Source organism: Calliphora vicina, chromosome 5 (genome assembly GCF_958450345.1).
Source record: "Calliphora vicina chromosome 5, idCalVici1.1, whole genome shotgun sequence".
Taxonomy (NCBI): Eukaryota; Metazoa; Arthropoda; class Insecta; order Diptera; family Calliphoridae; genus Calliphora; species Calliphora vicina.
In genome coordinates this window covers 2,432,770-2,450,261 of record NC_088784.1, presented here as the reverse complement: position 1 = coordinate 2,450,261, position 17,492 = coordinate 2,432,770, and the positions used below count along the sequence as shown (strand labels likewise).

The window sequence follows — 17,492 nt, the reverse complement described above, 5'->3', positions numbered from 1 at the left end:
AATGTTTCATAGGTCTTTTTGAAAGCAAGACAATTTCACTGAAAATGTTTTGAATTCATTCTAAAATCGCTAGTTCTAGTAGAAATATAATCACAAGTAATTTATAGTTGTTGTCACTTTAAACAGCTTCCTAAAAGTGGTTTAAAAAGTAGTGCATTTTTTCTTATTAACAAAATCCCTCATAATAAGCTTAAAGTGTTTTATAACCACCGCAAATAGTGTAAATTTTTAGCATTAAATTTAAATACATACGTATTTTCCAGCTTAAAACAAACCATAATAAATGCGATTAGAAATGTTGATCTCTGAGAAACGTGAGAACTTGGCAAAAATGTTTATTATGCATAAACAAATCATTTACAAGTTTATCTTTTAATTATTCATACTCTACACACTACACTCTTTAATCGTTTCATTATTATTGTTATTTTGTTTGTCTTTTGTTATTATGACATTTCTTGCTCTTTGGCTGTTCATTAGAGGGTTAACAAAAAATAACAGTAAAACTGTTTATAGAGAAAATAACAGGGAAACTTCAACTTAAAATCTATTTATGTTTATAAATATCAATAATTATTAGGCTTCTCTGGGGAGATTTTGTGATTAGGAATTATATTATTATTATCGTAGGAAAAAAATAGTAAAACAGTTTTGTTTTGTTTGGTTTGTTTCCTATTTCACAAATTCTTAGTGGAATTTAATAATAATAATAATAGTACTAAACAATACAACAACAACTAACACATACATATTTTTACTACCAACCAAACAACAATAACAACAACCACTCTATTGACTGACTTGATTGTTTTTGTTTTTACACACATTTACGATTATTTGAAATGTGTGTTTGTTGTTGTTGCGACGAGGAAAATGTTCGTAAACGAACGAACAAACGAAGCTACAACAAAACGAACGAACGTTGGTTACTGACTGGCTGGCTGGATGGATGGATGTGGCTGGTTGTTTGTTTGACTGGCTCGCATACAGTTGGTCGTAACGTTGGCCGTCAGTTTAGTTCTGTCTGAAACATCAATGAGTCTTGAGCAGTTGTTAATTTAGTTTTGTAGCAACATTCGTCGCGTTGAGAACGTTCGAACGCCTAAACAATTTAATAATTAATTCATTAATAAATAGACTGCCCTGTGCCAGCCAGCCTAAATGTAATATTTATTTTTGGTGGCACATTTATTAAACAAATAAAAATTTATTTTATCTCAAATAAAAAAAAATATAGTTTTTTGTTTTAATACACAAAGAAAAAAAAAAATAGAGTTTAAGGCAAGAAAAATATTTATTTAACAAAAAATATAAATTCAAAAAACAGCCTTAAGACTTAAGTGATTGATGTTTGTTTTTATAAATTATTTGTGTAACTGCTTAAAATCAATTGCAGATGAATTAAAATTTAAATAAATTTCGAAAATTCTTTAAGAAAATAATTAAATATTGATTTTGTTTTAAAAATCATTTAAAAGAAAAACACGTTAAATGGAAATTAAATGTTATGTTAAAGCGTAAAACAAGAATGTCTGCAAAAAGTTTAAAATAATAATAAATTAAATTTGAAAAAAAAAATTTAAACAAAAGTGTAAATAAAGAATTTTTCTAAAAAAAAACAACGAAAATAAAACATAATTACCAAACAAAAAAAAAAGCTTAAAGAAAGAAAAATAAAACCAGAAAACAAATCTAACCGTTATTCTACTACTACATACAACCACTACAAATACAATTTATAAACAGAATAGATTTAAAACAACAACAAAAATAAACATAAAAAAATTTAAAAAATTGCTGCCATAGAAAATTTTTTGTTAGAAAAAATCAAAGCAAACGTTTTAACAAATCGTTACAAATCGATGATAGTATCGATAACATAACAAATTACAACACAACATATTACAACAAAAGCTACAATACGAAAAAAAGCCAATTTAGCCTTTTCTTTTTTACAAAAAAAAAATAAATAAAAAAAAACCAAAAACAACTATTGGATATTTTGGATACTCTATTTTCAATTTTCTTTCATTGTTGTCGTTGCTTGCACACAGTTATAAAATCAAACTCACACAGATACACTAACACACACTAGTCAATGATTTTATCTCGTGATTACACTGAAATCTATGTGGGATTATAAACTCAACCCTTAAATCTGGGGGATACAATGAGGCCAGAAGTATACGATGTAAGTACCCTATTTTATTCAGATTTTCTTTTTTTTTCATTTTAAATTTCCCTTACATGTGTGTTGTGTTGTGTGCCTATCATACGACAACCAACCACAATTATTTATTAGATTTTTTTAAGAGCTTTTTTTTCACATGCTTAATAAAAAAAAAACACAGACTGAAAAAAAACTGTAAATGTGATGATAGTGTAAACACACAAAATCATTAAGTACCATAGAAAAAATCCAACAACAACAACAAAACATTCACTGCTGTTCAAAAGTCATAGAGACAAAAACAGATTGCTTGCTTTAAGGACTGAGCAACCAAACGACCGACCGACCAACCGTCTGTCTGAACACTTTAAAATGTATTTGTGCTTTTTTTTCCATTTTGTTCACATTTTCTGAATAATGTGAAACAAGGTTTAATTATTTAGAAATTATTTTGTTTTAATTAAATTTCTTTTTTTAAATATTATTATAGAAATGAACATAGAATGAATATATGAACAATTTTGTGCTTTTTTCAAAGTACAAACAGTAGAATGAGGATTATAGGGTTATAGAATTGTAACAGATTTATTTGATCATTTATGGGAAAGAAAAAATATATATATGTAAAAAAATTATTTGAAATAAATGCAGGATTAACCTTTTAACTCATTCACATTGGTCACACTATCGAAAGAAATTTAGTTTTCGACTTTATTAAAAGAATTTAAAAATTTTTAAACGAAATTCTTTGAATAATTGATATTTTGGACATCAAAAATATGAAAAAATAAAAAAAAATAAAAAAAATCTGAAATTATTTTTTTGTAGAAAATCCTTCGATAATTTGTTTGAAAATATTTGTAATTCAAATTAATTTGTCTGAACAATTTCTCAAAGTGTAAAGAAGTGATTTCCCGAATAAGGGGACTGTTTCGCAATAAAACAAAAAAACTCATGCCTGGAATGTTTTATAAAAATGTTACTAGAACCCTAGAATCACAAGATTTTGTTTATATTTGGCACTTGCACATTTTAATTTCGAAAATCTACAGATTTTCAAGATATCTAACTGAATCATTTACATCTATTTAATTAAATCCCATATTTTATTGATTTAAGAAACATTTTATAGGTCTAATGTCCGCTTTAAATATATCTGTGTCCGTATGGAAGAATAGCTTAAGTCGAAAAATTACGTTTTGAAATATGTATTCCCAATTTTGAGCAATTTTTATTGTTTCTTACCAAAAAAAACTGTAACTTAAAATATTGGTAATAAATTATTTATGTATTTTAATATGAAATGTCAGAAATTAATTCCATAAAAAGACTACCAACTAAATCAAATTATTTAGCTACATTCAAAGGCTTTTATTTGAATAGAATTCATTAATTTTTCTTAATTCAAATTGAATGAAAATATTTATTTTTCATTAATTTTTCATTCATTTTTTATTTGTTTTTAATCATTTGTAATAGATTTGAATTGCAGAGAAATTTAATTATTCAAAGCTTTTTTTAAAACTATTTTGTAATGGATTTGAATTAACCCAGATAGCGCTGGATTTTTTTTTTTTGAAAGTTTAATTTTTATTTCGGAACGTAAATTCCTAATATACAATTAAACCACGAGAAACTTCTTTTCGTTTTTTTCCCGTTATTTTAAAAGGACGGTTGGCCTAAGTAGGTTAAAGAAAACTTGAAGGATTAAATAAGATTTATGCAATACGTTCAAAACTCGAAATAATAAAGAATTAAGCCTATGAATTAATTCCTAATAAATTCTTTAATTGTATGATTAAGATATACAATTTAATTTGATGAAAGAGCAATATTTCTTTAATTATTTTTAATAATTTCTATAAGACTAGACTTTAATAATAAAATAGTTTAATAACATTATAAATAATATGGATTTAAAACATAACCTGAATAATTAATGGCATAAACCTGAGTTTTTGTTAATTTAAATTTTAGGCCACACAACATTTGGCCAGTTTTTTTTGTTTTTTTAAACTAATAATTAATAATTCTAAGAAAACAATTTTGCCATTCAAAGAAATTATGATCGTGTAAAATATGACTTTTTTAAAAACTCAAAAACCAAAATCGTGCTCAAACTGGTTAATAAATAAAATATTCATTGAACAAATCATGACATTTGTATACTTACATATGATTATGTACATACCATATGTATGTATGTATGAATGATGATTATTATGATGGTGTTAGCAGAAAAAGGATTGAAAAGTATGAGACTAATGAAGAGAAGAACTAAATAACAAACAAACAAATATCCCTACAATTGAACATGATAATGGGAACCCTAACAAACACAATAATGAGCAAATAGTAAAGTAAGTACATGAACGTGTGTAACAATGACATAAACATAAACAGCAACAAAAACAACATACAACACACATCAGAGCAACATTAACATAAACCTACTAAGCACAAACATACATATCTACAAGATTCTACATACATACTTACACTTATAGTTTAGTACTCTCGTAATGTATACAAACAGGGCATTCTCACTTACTTGTGCAAACCTACATTCATACATATTAACATACATTCGTATTGCATACTTTTTTGCTGTAAAAATTACTCGGCTTGTTTAGGTTCGGATGTATGTTGGTTTGTTTGTGTAGAATGGTGAATAGGTGAGAGGCCGGTGTTTATGAGTGTGTGTGTAGGTTTAAATGCAACCCCTGTTTCGCATTTTTTTTGCGTTATTTTGTATTTTTTTAATGTGTTTTGTGTGAATTTGTTGTTGTTTTGCCTTTATTATTGTAATTTTCCATGTACCCCATAATAGCTAAAGACCAAGAAATACCTGAGCTCACAAAACCATTAGAATATGTATGAGTTGGATATGTATATATGTAGTATGAATATTGTGCTTGTTGTATGACATGAAATAAATCAATTGCTTTACCCCCTTTTTTTTTCCTAAAGAAGAAAACAAACAACAGGCCTTTGGTGAAGAAAATTCCAGGGGTCTAAGGGACTGACAGACGACTGACATGTAAAAATATGCTTTCTATTCTAAACTAATGTTCTATTTTGATTTGCTTCGTTTTGTTTTCATTTGATAGAATAACTGCATAAATAAATAATATTTTTATTAAGTGTGTACAGGGTGTTGAGCATTAATAATAATAATAATTGTAATAAACAAAGGCAAAGCCTATGAAAAACATTTGAAACTGTCTTGTAAACTTGCTAAGATAGATATTGATTAAATTGTTTTATAGATTATTAATGATTTTAAGCCTTTATTAAGTGGCCCACTAAAATTGGAAATATTATTTGAAATTTGTGAAATGTTTGTTTAAATAAATGATTAGTTAGATGTTATCTCAAGAATTTAAAACACCTGCCATAATGCTTTCCGGAGCTATGAAAATATTTATGATAAAGCAATGCTGTTTAAAGGGGGGGAGCAAAGTCTAAAATAACTCGTGCCAACTGTTAAAAATATTTATGCAGATTATGGGAAAAATAATAAAAATTCTAAGGGCCTGAGTCAGCAATACGAATGTTAAACGCAGTTATCTCACAATTTTTGAGTAATTTTCCTACAAAAATTTGAAAATTGTTTTTTTAAATCTTAATTTCAGCCATAAAAGCAAGAATACTATAAAGAAGAATTTCCTTAACCTTAGCCCATTAATGTTATCTTTTTTATGAAATTATTTTAATTATTATAATTTGTTTTAGTTTTTTTTTTAAATATATTTGGGCCAAGTTTATAAAAATGATATCATTTGGGCTTAATTGGTTGGTTTCTAGTCTTATATAAATATCTATATGACGTAAAGACCTGCATGCTAGCAGGTCATGATATTTATGGCGTAAGTAATTAAACGCTGACGTTCCTTAAGTCAGATACTTGCTGTCATTATTCTTTCTACACATAAACAAAACAGTGCATGCATAAATTGTATGAACGAACAATCTAAACTATGCAAGTGTATGTATTTGTGTCAATTTATATTATGAATTTATTCATTATTATTTTGTTGTTTTTGTTTAAGGGGTATATTCCAGTTGAAAAATACTTTTGTAGTGTATGCAATAATTCTATTAAAATGCCGACGTAATCACCACCAAGAAATGAAAACGAAACAAAATATCTATAAAAAAAAAATACCAATCCATGACATTTTATTAGGTTTTAAATTCATAAAAAAAATGAAAATATATTTCAGATAACAACTCTTACAATCACTCACTCACTAGCCTTACCAACTTAAATGAAAATTCTTTAACACTGAAACATGTGTATTAAATACGTAATACACTACACTGCACTAGTTAATGTACTAATGTGCTACAACTATAGGTATAATAGGGTAAGTCAAAGTTGTTTTTTTACACTTTAGTTAACTTCTATAAAGTCTTTTACAAAAAGCTAAGCAGTACCCTAATAGGTTTTCATGTGTTTAAACTCAATTGAATTATAATGATGAGGCATAATAAATGCTTTAAAATAATAATTTAATTTAGCAGCCGCCATCAACTCATTTGTTGAATCATTTTTTATATTTGTGGTTACGTTACTTCTTACTATCGCTGTTCATTTTCTAGATGATTTATTTAAAAACATTAAATGGCTTGACCAAATTTAGACCCCCATTTAACCTTTTCAAAAACAGAAAAGAAATAAAAAATAAATCATATCAAGCAAATAAATTGTAAATAAGTAAGAGTGTGTGTAAGAATTATTAATTTTTTTTTTTATTTTTTTGGGGTTTCAGTCTAAAAACATCTGGTATTCGTGCACTTGGCACAATTCTTAGAATTATTTAGCATAATTGAGCGGTATTTGTTTACAAATTTAATCAGAAAGTCTTTAATTTAATAAATATATTGAGAGTGATTACATATTTTAGTAAACAAAACCAATGTTTTAAGTTCTAAGCTGTTATTTATAATGAAATTTTTATTTGCTTAAAGTTTTATAAAAGAAAATTTTAAAATTAATGAATTCGAATTTCGAAAATGTTGTTTGTTTAAAAAATCTTTATTTTTTAGTTTTAAACAGTTTTACAAATTTTCTAACTTAATTTCGAATTTTCGAAAATCATGAAAAACATAAGTAAGGAATGGGAAACTGGCAAAAACATTTTTTTAATATCAACTAATATCAAATTATATCAATTACTTAATATTATAATGAAATTTTTATTTTCAAAAAAGTTTTATAAAAGAAAATTCTAAAATTACTGAATTCGAATTTTGTAAATTTTGGAATAATTCGGATTTCGTTTAAAAAATCCTTATTTTTTAATTAAAACAGTATTTTAGGGGACTTTGCAAATATTCGAACTTAATTTCGAATTTTCGAACATCATGAAAACCATAAGTATTAGATGGGAAATTGACGAAATTTCTTAATTTCAACTAATTTGACTCTTTTCTTTAATCAAAAATTTATTCAAATTTTGAAAAATGTAACGAATGTAATAATCATTTAAAAAAATAGTTATCAGTAAAAGCGAATTGTGAGTTTATCGACTTCTAAAGAATCGAACATTCGACTTTTTGGTGGAAAAGTAAAAATTGTCACCTTTGTCTGAAAAAGGTCATTCAATCGATTACGTTAACCCAAAAACACAAAAAACTCGATTAAGCGAAAAAGTCATAAAGACGATTTTTTTCAAAAAATTAAAAAAATCACTTTTCTTAAAGTAGAAGTCATTGAAAAAAGTAACTTACATGTAAGGAATGTAATAACAATCTAAAAACGGAATATGAACCATAAAACAATCGATGTTTTGCTGAAAAAAGTCGAAAAGTCGATTTAAAAAAGTCGTAATTTAAAAAGTAAAAATTGTCACCTTAGTCTGAAAAAAGGTCACTCAATCGATTACGTTAACCCAAAAACACAAAAAAAACTCGATTAACCTAAAAAAGTCATAAAGATGATTTTTTTCAAAAAATTTAAAAAATTCACTTTTCTTAAAGTAGAAGTCATTGAAAAAAAGTAACTTACATGTGAGGTATGTAATGACAATCTAAAAACGGAATATGAACAATAAAACAATCGATGTTTTGCTGGAAAAAGTCGAAAAGTGGATTTAAAAAAAGTCGTAAATTCGATTTTTTCGATAATATTAAAAAAAACTATTTTTCTCATCAATAAATCTAACAACCAAGTCTTTTTTACATTAAAATAGTTTAAAGAATCGAAAAATCAATTGAAAAAGAGTCGAAAAGTCAACTTTTCATAAATTAGCAAAAGTCGGTCACTCAAAATTCGAAGCCTTGACAACCTTTGGTAACTTATATATCAGCTAATAAATAAGTCATTACTAGACTACTTGTGATTAATACAGAAGTAAGAGATATTCACTAATTATAAAAACATTACCAGGTTTCTATTGAAAACCTTGGATAAAATCAAAAATATCATTATTAATAAAGGGGCTGGCTTTACATTAAATTTAATTTTCATAAATATTTTAATAATAATAATAATTTCAAAAGTATGTAGTTTCAAATTGCAATTTTCGAATGCTAGATTCCTTGACATTTTTGTTTACATTTGCAACAGTGTTGTTGTGCATTAGCAAGTTCATTACATTATATTAAGTTTAACACTTACAGAGCTTTTAATAGAAAAATTTAAATAAATATTTAGGTTACGCATGCGTTGCACATACACATTTAATCATCTGGCTGACCTAGGCGTAAGTAATGCCTGCCAGTTAGCAAGTGAGTGAGTGAACGAATGAATGAACGAACACATGCAAAATGATCTTCGCAAGCGCATGATCATGATGATCTTTGCAAGTACAGACAAACAACATTCATCAAATGCATTTTCAGTGTGTGAACAGCTCATGAAAGAAAAACTAACCAACTAACTAATAAGCTGTTGGTAAAGTTACATGGAAAAAGAAAAACACGTCTGTCTGCTGCCTGTACTAAAGTAACGAACGACAAACTAATCAATAAACATGGTATTAAATGAAAACACTAATAATAAGTAAATTATGAGTATTCATGATCGTTGTAGTGGGGAATACATAGTTAGAAATAGAAGAAAACATATCTCTAAAGATGCTGAGCTGACGATGATGAGCAGCAGTATGTACAAACTACTTGTTCATGTGCATCAGGCATGGGTTATTGTTGTTTAGGGCCACACCCACTGAAGTAAATATGTTTTCAAAAAGGTGAAAATATTTTCAGCAATATTTCATAAGAAAATAAAAAAGTGGTAAAATGATGTATGTCTGTCTGTCTGTATGTATGTAAAGTACATGTACATGTACGCGTTACACCGTGCAGTTAGTTGTCCGTTTGTTGTAATATTTGTAGATTTATTAGAACTGTGTAAATAAATGTAGACATACTACGTAAAGAAAACAAAAAACTTAAAAGTGTATAGACAGACAGACAGACGGACAGACAGTGTGTACACTCATAGAAAGTACATGGTTAGTTATTATATTTACAGCTTTACATGTCTTTTTTTTTTCTTTCTTGATATGTTATGTTTCTATAGTCTATTGTTAACTTGGCCTAATTGCTGTATTGGTTGGGTTGTTGGGAATGTAAAAAAAATGGAAAATCAAATTTAATACAATTTTAAAGAGGTTTAAAAGAATTCCTAATGTGTTAAATAAACTTGTTTTTATATTTTTTTTTTGGAAATTTTCAAAAAATTTTAAATTATTATATACGAATTGCGAAACTTTTCGGCTTTGTTTAAAAAATCTTAATTTTTTTAGTTTTAAATAGTTTTTGGGTGTTTTGCAAAAATTTCGAATTTTCGAACTTAATTTCGAATTTTCGAAAATGTTGGAAAATGTAAATACAAGATCAAACTTAATTAATTGTAGCAAATTTTAAGTTTTTCCAAAAAAAAACACTTTTCGAATTTCAAAATTTTTAAATAACTCGGATTTGTTTAAAGAAAATTGGTTAATTGTAGCAAATTTTTCAATATTTAGAAATTTGTTTTAAACAAGTTTCTTATTCCGAATTTCATTTGGAATAATTTGAATTATTGTATTCGAATTTCAAATATTTTGGAATAATTTGGTTTTGTTTAAAAAAATCTTCTTTTTTTAGCTTAAAAAGTATTTTAAAACGTTTTTCAAAATTTCATAATTTTCGAAGTTAACTTCGAATTTTCAAAATAGTTGCTAAACGTAAATTCAAGGTAAAATATAATAAGAATTAGTTAACCTTAAATTTTGAATTCTTTTTCTAAAAAAATCTCTATTCGAATTTCGAAATAGTTGGATTAATTTGTTTTTTTTACAAAAAATCAAACATAATTTGGAACTTATTGCATACGAATTTCAAATATTTTGGAGTAATTTCTAGGCCAAAAAAGTATTTTACAAAAATTCGAACTTAAATTCGAAAATATTGCAAAACGTAAATACATAAGCCAAATTGCTTAATTCCGGGATTTTTAATAAAAAAATTTATTTTCGTATTTCAAAATATGTATGTAGTTGTATTAATTTGGTTTTTTAAGGTATTTTACAAAAATTCGAAAATAATTTCGAATTTTTGTAAAATTGCATTCGAATTTAAAATATTTTGAAATAATTCGGTTTTGTTGAAAAATCTTTAAATTATTAAAGTATTTTACAAAAATTCGAACTTAATTTTGAATTTTCGAAAATATTAATAAATTATTTTTTTTATTAATAATAAAAAAAATCAACAATTTAGCTAAAACTAAGAAAATTTTTAAAAAATTTCAAAATAAATTTGAAATTTTTTCAGAAGTTTTAGAGATTTGAAATCAAAATTCTTAAATTATCTTATAATTTAAGAATTTTGATTTCGAATCTCTTAAATTTTAATCTTCTCTTGAGAAAATTTCTACATAATTTCAAATTTATTTTGAAATTTCTTAAAAATTTCAAAATAAATTTGAAATTTGTTCAGAAGTTAAAAATTTTAGAGATTTAAATCTAAAATCTTAAATTTTAATCTTCTCTTGAGAAAATTTCTACATAATTTCAAATTTATTTTGAAATTTGTTAAAAATTTTCAGTTATATAATTTTTTCCAAAACTCTGATATTTTTATAATAAACTGAAATAAAATATTAATTTGAGCGATTTTTTAAATTTCTCTAATAATTAAAAAAAAATCTATAAAACTTTAAATCTCTCATTTCATTGAAAAAATTTCGAATTTTCCAAATTTCTTAAAAAATAAAAAAAAATTAAATTTAAATAATATGTAATAAAAATTGAAAATTTTTATTTTTAAAATTTGTTTGCAGAAAATTTCAATATAATCACAACTTTATTTTGAAATTTCTTTAGAATTATTTTTGAAAAAAAATTAATTTTGTTTATTTATAATTCTCGGGTTTTTATGATAAACCAAATTTTCGAAAATATTGTAAAAGGTAAATACATAAGCCAAATTGCTTGAGTACGTGATTTTTAATATTTTTTTTTTCAAAAATTTTGTATTTGAATTTCAAAATATTTTACAAAATTTCGAATTTTCGAAAATAATTCATAACGTAATACGCTTAATTCCGGGATTTTTTTTTATTGATTTTTTTAAAAAAAATCTATATTCGAATTTCAATAAAATTGGATTAATTCGATTTTTTCGAATTTCTAATATGTTGTAATCATTCTAGCATTTTAAATGATTTTCCAAAAATTCTTATTTAATTTTGAATTTTCGAATTTTCAAATTCGTGGTAAAACTTAAGTATACAATGGAAATTAAGCAAAATTACTTAATTTAATTTTTTTTCTAAAAATAAAATCTCAAAAACTTATTCGATTTTCGAAAACTTTGTTGTGTAATTCTATTCGAAAGAAAAAAGCATAAAAATTCGAATGATTTTCTTTTCGAATCGAATTGCATCATTTCACTCAGATTTTTTTTTAAATATTCCAGCTTAAGTAATTATGTATTTTACTGGGTTTTATAAATATTTTAAACTTAATAACTTTTAAAATTTTAATTTTAAAATATATGTTGAAACTAAACAGGGAATAGATAAACTAAATTTTAAATATTGCTGATTTTTTGTTTTTTTGAATTCATATTAATTTATTAACGTTTTAGACACGTTTCATTGTCTAAACTCTCCATTTATCACTTTATGTTTTCTGGCCATAAAAACAATTTGACATTGAGGCGATATTGATTGATGTGAAAATCCCCGATATCTCTAAAACGGCCTTAAAATATTAAATGCTACTACGCCAGCCACAACAAGTGCAATAAATTTTCTTAAGTATTTAGTTAATTTATTATATTATTAATTTATATATATGTTTTACTAAATATAAGCAGTAATTTTAAGTTTAGTTTTCAAGCTAAATGAAAAAATAGACACAAAAATAAGATTTCATTTGATTTTATTTGATAATACAAAGTTCAAGTGGTTTTTTTCTGATTTTCCGCCGTCAACGTAAACAAAACAAAAAAATTCCTCAAATCAAGTTGTAGTTAGTTTTTTGTTTTGTATAAATGTTTTATTATTACGCGTAAGTTAAGTGAATGAATGAAAAAAAAATTCAACTAATGAAGAAGAACTGGTAGCAGATAAAATATAAAAAAATAATGCTTTGCAAATAAAAGAGTTATAATAATTAGTTAATTTACAACCGCACAAATTGTGTTTTCCACACATTTAAGAGTTGGTTTTATTTGATTAAATATTATTATTTATGTTTTTTATTTATTTATGTATTTGTCCATTTGTTTGTTTATTACATAGTTTAGTATATTTTATGTGCGTTTAATGGAGGTGCTTTTGCTGGGTTAAATTGCTTGTTACTTAAACGTACAATTATGTGATACACTACACTACTGTACACTATACAGTACACTACTCTACACTACTTAGACACCATTTGTATAAATGTGTATAGTAGTTTGTATATGAGACAATCAATACACACCGAGAATATAGAATAAAATTAAATAAAATTATTGAACTCAACTAAATGAACATGTGAATTTTCTTGTATAAATTTGTTTTTAGCGTAAAGAATTTTAATTAATTTTTTATTTATTTTTTGTTGTTTTTATTAGTGGTGCTGTTTGTTTGTTGTTATTGTTCGTCTTTATTATTTTAAATTAAAACAAAACTTTACTATATTTATATACAATAATTGTTTGTTATCTTATCGTATTTATAGTAAAGTACTAGAAACGTACTTTACTTTACTTTACTATTGTATTGTATTTTACTATACATATATTTACTCGTACAATGTCTGTAACGCCATAATGGGATTTATATGTAGAACTGGGCATTTGAACACATGTTGGGTAAGGGCATTTTGCTTGTGGTCAGCCAGGCCAGCAACCTAGGGCCGAATGCTTCATTATTATTATTGTTAAACCATGTAAAGCTTTTAGCTTAAACTTCCTCCTCATCAATATTGCTTAAAGTGGATAAAATGACCAAAAATAACTTTAAACATTAAAATTTGAATAAAAATAGTCAGAGATATAAAAATAAATATTGTAAAAAAATAAAAACAGTTAAATGCAAACAAAAGAACCAACAAACATCTGTTGCGATAAAATGGTTATTGTTATTAAAAAAACCAAAATTATGGGCAGACATTAAAAAATTGCTGCGCCATATTAGAAAAATGGCTTTAAAAAAAAGTTTTATTATAACACCTTTTTGGGGTTATTCTAAAAGGTTAAAGACAATGGTAAAATTTATTGTTAATTAAAAAAACCTTAGGTTTGGTTAGGTTTAATTGGCAACAGCCCAAGCCAAGGGACCTACCCTTTGTAATACTTAGTGTCTATCGTATTATTCGTACTCTCCAGCAATTCGCTTGTTCTAAAAGCACACAGAAATATCTTCAGTTACCTCCTGTTTTCCATGCAATCTTTGCTGGTGTGTAGCTAGAGGCCTGTGGCCAGTAATGAGCGCTACAGGTGCTCATTCGAAATTTCAAAATTTTATAATTTGCTTGAGAAAATTTACACAATCTCAAATTTATTTTAAAATTTCTCCAAAATATTCAGTTTCGAATTTTTTTATAAAAATTGTTTTCAGGTACATATTTTTGGATATGTTTTAATTTTCGGAAATAATTTCGAATTTTCAAAAATTTTGCTAAAATTATGAAAATTTTTAAAAAATTTTAAATTTTTTCGAGAGAATTTTAAATTTTCAGGAAAAGTTTAAATATTAATTTCGAGTTTTCAAAAATTTTGCTAAAATTAAGAAAATTTTTAAAAAATTTCAAAATAAATTTGAAATTTTTTTCGAGAGAAGTTTAAATATTAATTTCGAATTTTCAAAAATTTTGCTAAAATTAAGAAAATTTTTAAAAAAATTCAAAATAAATTTGAAATTGTTTCAGGAGAAGTTTAAAATTTTGAGATTCGAAATCAAAATTCTTAAATTATCCGATAATTTCAAAATTTTAATTTCGAATCTCATCAATTTTGAACTTCTCTTGGAAAAATTTCTACATAATTTCACATTTATTTAAAAATATTCAGTATATAGCTGAGAACTGAAATAAAAGATTAATCATTTTAGAAAAAGTTCGAATTTTCAAAATTTCTCAAAAAAATTAGATAAACCGAAGAAACTTAAAAAACACTCAAGTTGATTGAAGCATTTTTTTTAATTCCAAAATAATTTTCAAAAATTTTGCTAAAATTAAGAAATTTTTCAAAAAATTTCAAAATAAATTTGAAATTTTTTCTAAATTATTGCTTTTTCAGAAGTTTAAAATTTTACAGATTTGAAATCAAAATTCTTTAATTATCTTATAATTTAAGAATTTTGTTTCGAATCTCTTAAATTTTAATCTTCTCTTGAGAAAATTTCTACATAATTTCAAATTTATTTTGAAATTTCTTATAAATTTCTTAAAAAATATTCAGTAAATAGTTTTTTTTTCAAAAATGCTGATTATTTACATATTTTAAACTGAAATAAAATATTAAACATTTTTGAAAAAGTTCGAATTTTCAAAATTTCTCAAAAAATTTAGATAAACCGAAGAAACTTAAACACACTCAAGTTAACTGAAGCATTTTTTTTTAGTTTTCAAAAATTTTGCTAAAATTAAGAAAATTTTAAAAAAATTTCAAAATAAATTTGAAATTTTTTCAGAAGTTTTAGAGATTTGAAATCAAAATTCTTAAATTATCTTATAATTTAAGAATTTTGATTTCGAATCTCTTAAATTTTAATTTTCTCTTGAGAAAATTTCCCATAATTTCAAATTTATTTTAAAATTTCAAAATAAATTTGAAATTTGTTCAGAAGTTTAAAATTTTAGAGATTTGAAATCAAAATTCTTAAATTATCTGATAATTTAAAAATTTTAATTTCGAATCTCTTAAATTTTAATCTTCTCTTGAGAAAATTTCTACATAATTTCAAATTTGTTAAAAATTTTCAGTTATATAATTTTTTCCAAAACGCTGATATTTTTATAATAAACTGAAATAAAATATTAATTTGAGCAATTTTTTAAATTTCTCTAATAATTAAAAAAAAATCTATAAAACTTTAAATCTCTCATTTCATTGAAAAAAATTTCGAATTTTCCAAATTTCTTAAAAAATTAAAAAAAAAAAAAATAAATTTAAATAATAATAAAAATTTAACATTTTTATTTTTCAAAAATATTTTTTTGGAGAAAATTTCAATATAATCACAAATTTGTTTCGAAATTTCTTTGAAATTATTTTTGAAAAAAAAAAATTAATTTCTTTATTTACAATTCTCGAGTTTTTATGGTAAACCAGCATAAAATATTGATTGGTAAAGTTCCAATTTTCGAACTTCATTTTAAATTTTTTAGATTTGGCTGAAAATTAAGAAAAACTTACAAATTTTATGAAAATTAAACTATTTTAGTATAACATTTTTGTATATTAGCAAATTTTTGAAAATTCCAATTTAAAATTCAACTCCAAATTAAATCAGAAACAAATATAACAACATATTTTTGAAAAAAATTCCAATTCATTTTAAAGCTTTTTAAAAATTTTCATTTTCGAATTAGAAAAAGAATAGAATTTTTATAAAAAATTATCGAATTTTTATAATTTCGAATTTTCGAGCATTTTAAAAAAAAGTTCAAATTTTCGAATTTCCAAAATTTGACTTAAAATATAGAAAAACTGAGAAAACTCAAATATTTTGATTTCAAATTCCACATATTTATGGAAATTACTGTATTTTAGTAAAGGATTTTGTATAAACAATTGATTAAAACATTTTTTAAAAATTCTAAAATAATTTCTTTGGAAATTAAAAACAAAATTTAAATACAATAAAATTTTATGTTTTCTAGTTTAAAATTAGTTTGGAGAAAATTTCAACATCAAATTCTGAATTAGTTATAAATTTCGAACTTATTTTGTTTATTTTAAAATAAAATGTTAATTCAATGTTAATTTTTCTAAATTCGTTTAAAAACATACTAATTAAGGTACATAATAAAGCAAAATAAAAAATTAGAATATTGAAATTCTGATTATCTGTAATCCGTTCAATATTTTAATTTAAATTAAAACAAAAGTTTTTAAAGGATATCACAACTCTTGTAAATTATATTTGTATTTGCAATTATTTATCTTTTAAATAAATCACTATTTTCCGTTTAATTATTAAAGAATTTTATTAAAAATATTGATAATAACAAACAAGCAACCCAAATAATGATTATTGATGTCAACGGTTTTCCATCACTGGTTTTAGTTAACCGTTTTGACTGACGTTAATTGAATGTGTTTACTTTGCTGTTGTTGTTAAGATTGAGTGCTTGCTGACAATGTCAAAATTTATTTAAAATATTAAATGATATGTTTAGTATTTGTTATTATAAAATTAAAAATATTTAAGGAATTTCACAGATACATCGATGGACTATTATTGTTGCTTTTCTTTTTTTCAGAGGGTAGAAAGTAGGCATATGAAAACACAAAATTCTATTTACGAGCAAAGGTATGCGGCATGGCGTAGATAAGATTATTTCGAAAACGAAATATTATCTGTCAAAAAGAAAATATAATAAAATAAAATAATGAAATTTTTTGTAAGCAATCATTTCCGTTCAGTTTATGCTACATATTTAGTTAGACACATGTAGTATGTAGCAGCATAAATTTTGCTGATACAGGACAAAGTCTTTTAATTTAATTCATGGAAAACTTTCTTCGCACACTTTATAAATTATGGCCACCACTAACCACTGACAATTGAGTGACAGCCTAAGAATTGTTGGGAAAACACAAACTGCAAAATACTATAAATTATTTGCGCTATTTAGTATGTTTAAAAGCCAGCTTATTTGTTTAT

At 24.2% G+C, this 17,492-nt stretch overlaps 1 protein-coding gene across 1 annotated transcript in view; it reads left to right on the top strand.

Annotated features, from left to right (window-relative positions):
* The first annotated feature begins 976 nt into the window (after window positions 1-976).
* The window catches only part of pyr (pyramus), a 43,141-nt gene continuing 26,625 nt past the window's right edge, over window positions 977-17,492 (top strand). The window contains exon 1 of the mRNA XM_065512535.1: window positions 977-2,191. Coding sequence (XP_065368607.1) covers window positions 2,190-2,191 — 2 coding nt within the window. The 5' untranslated portion in view covers window positions 977-2,189. The remainder of the gene's footprint in view (window positions 2,192-17,492) is intronic.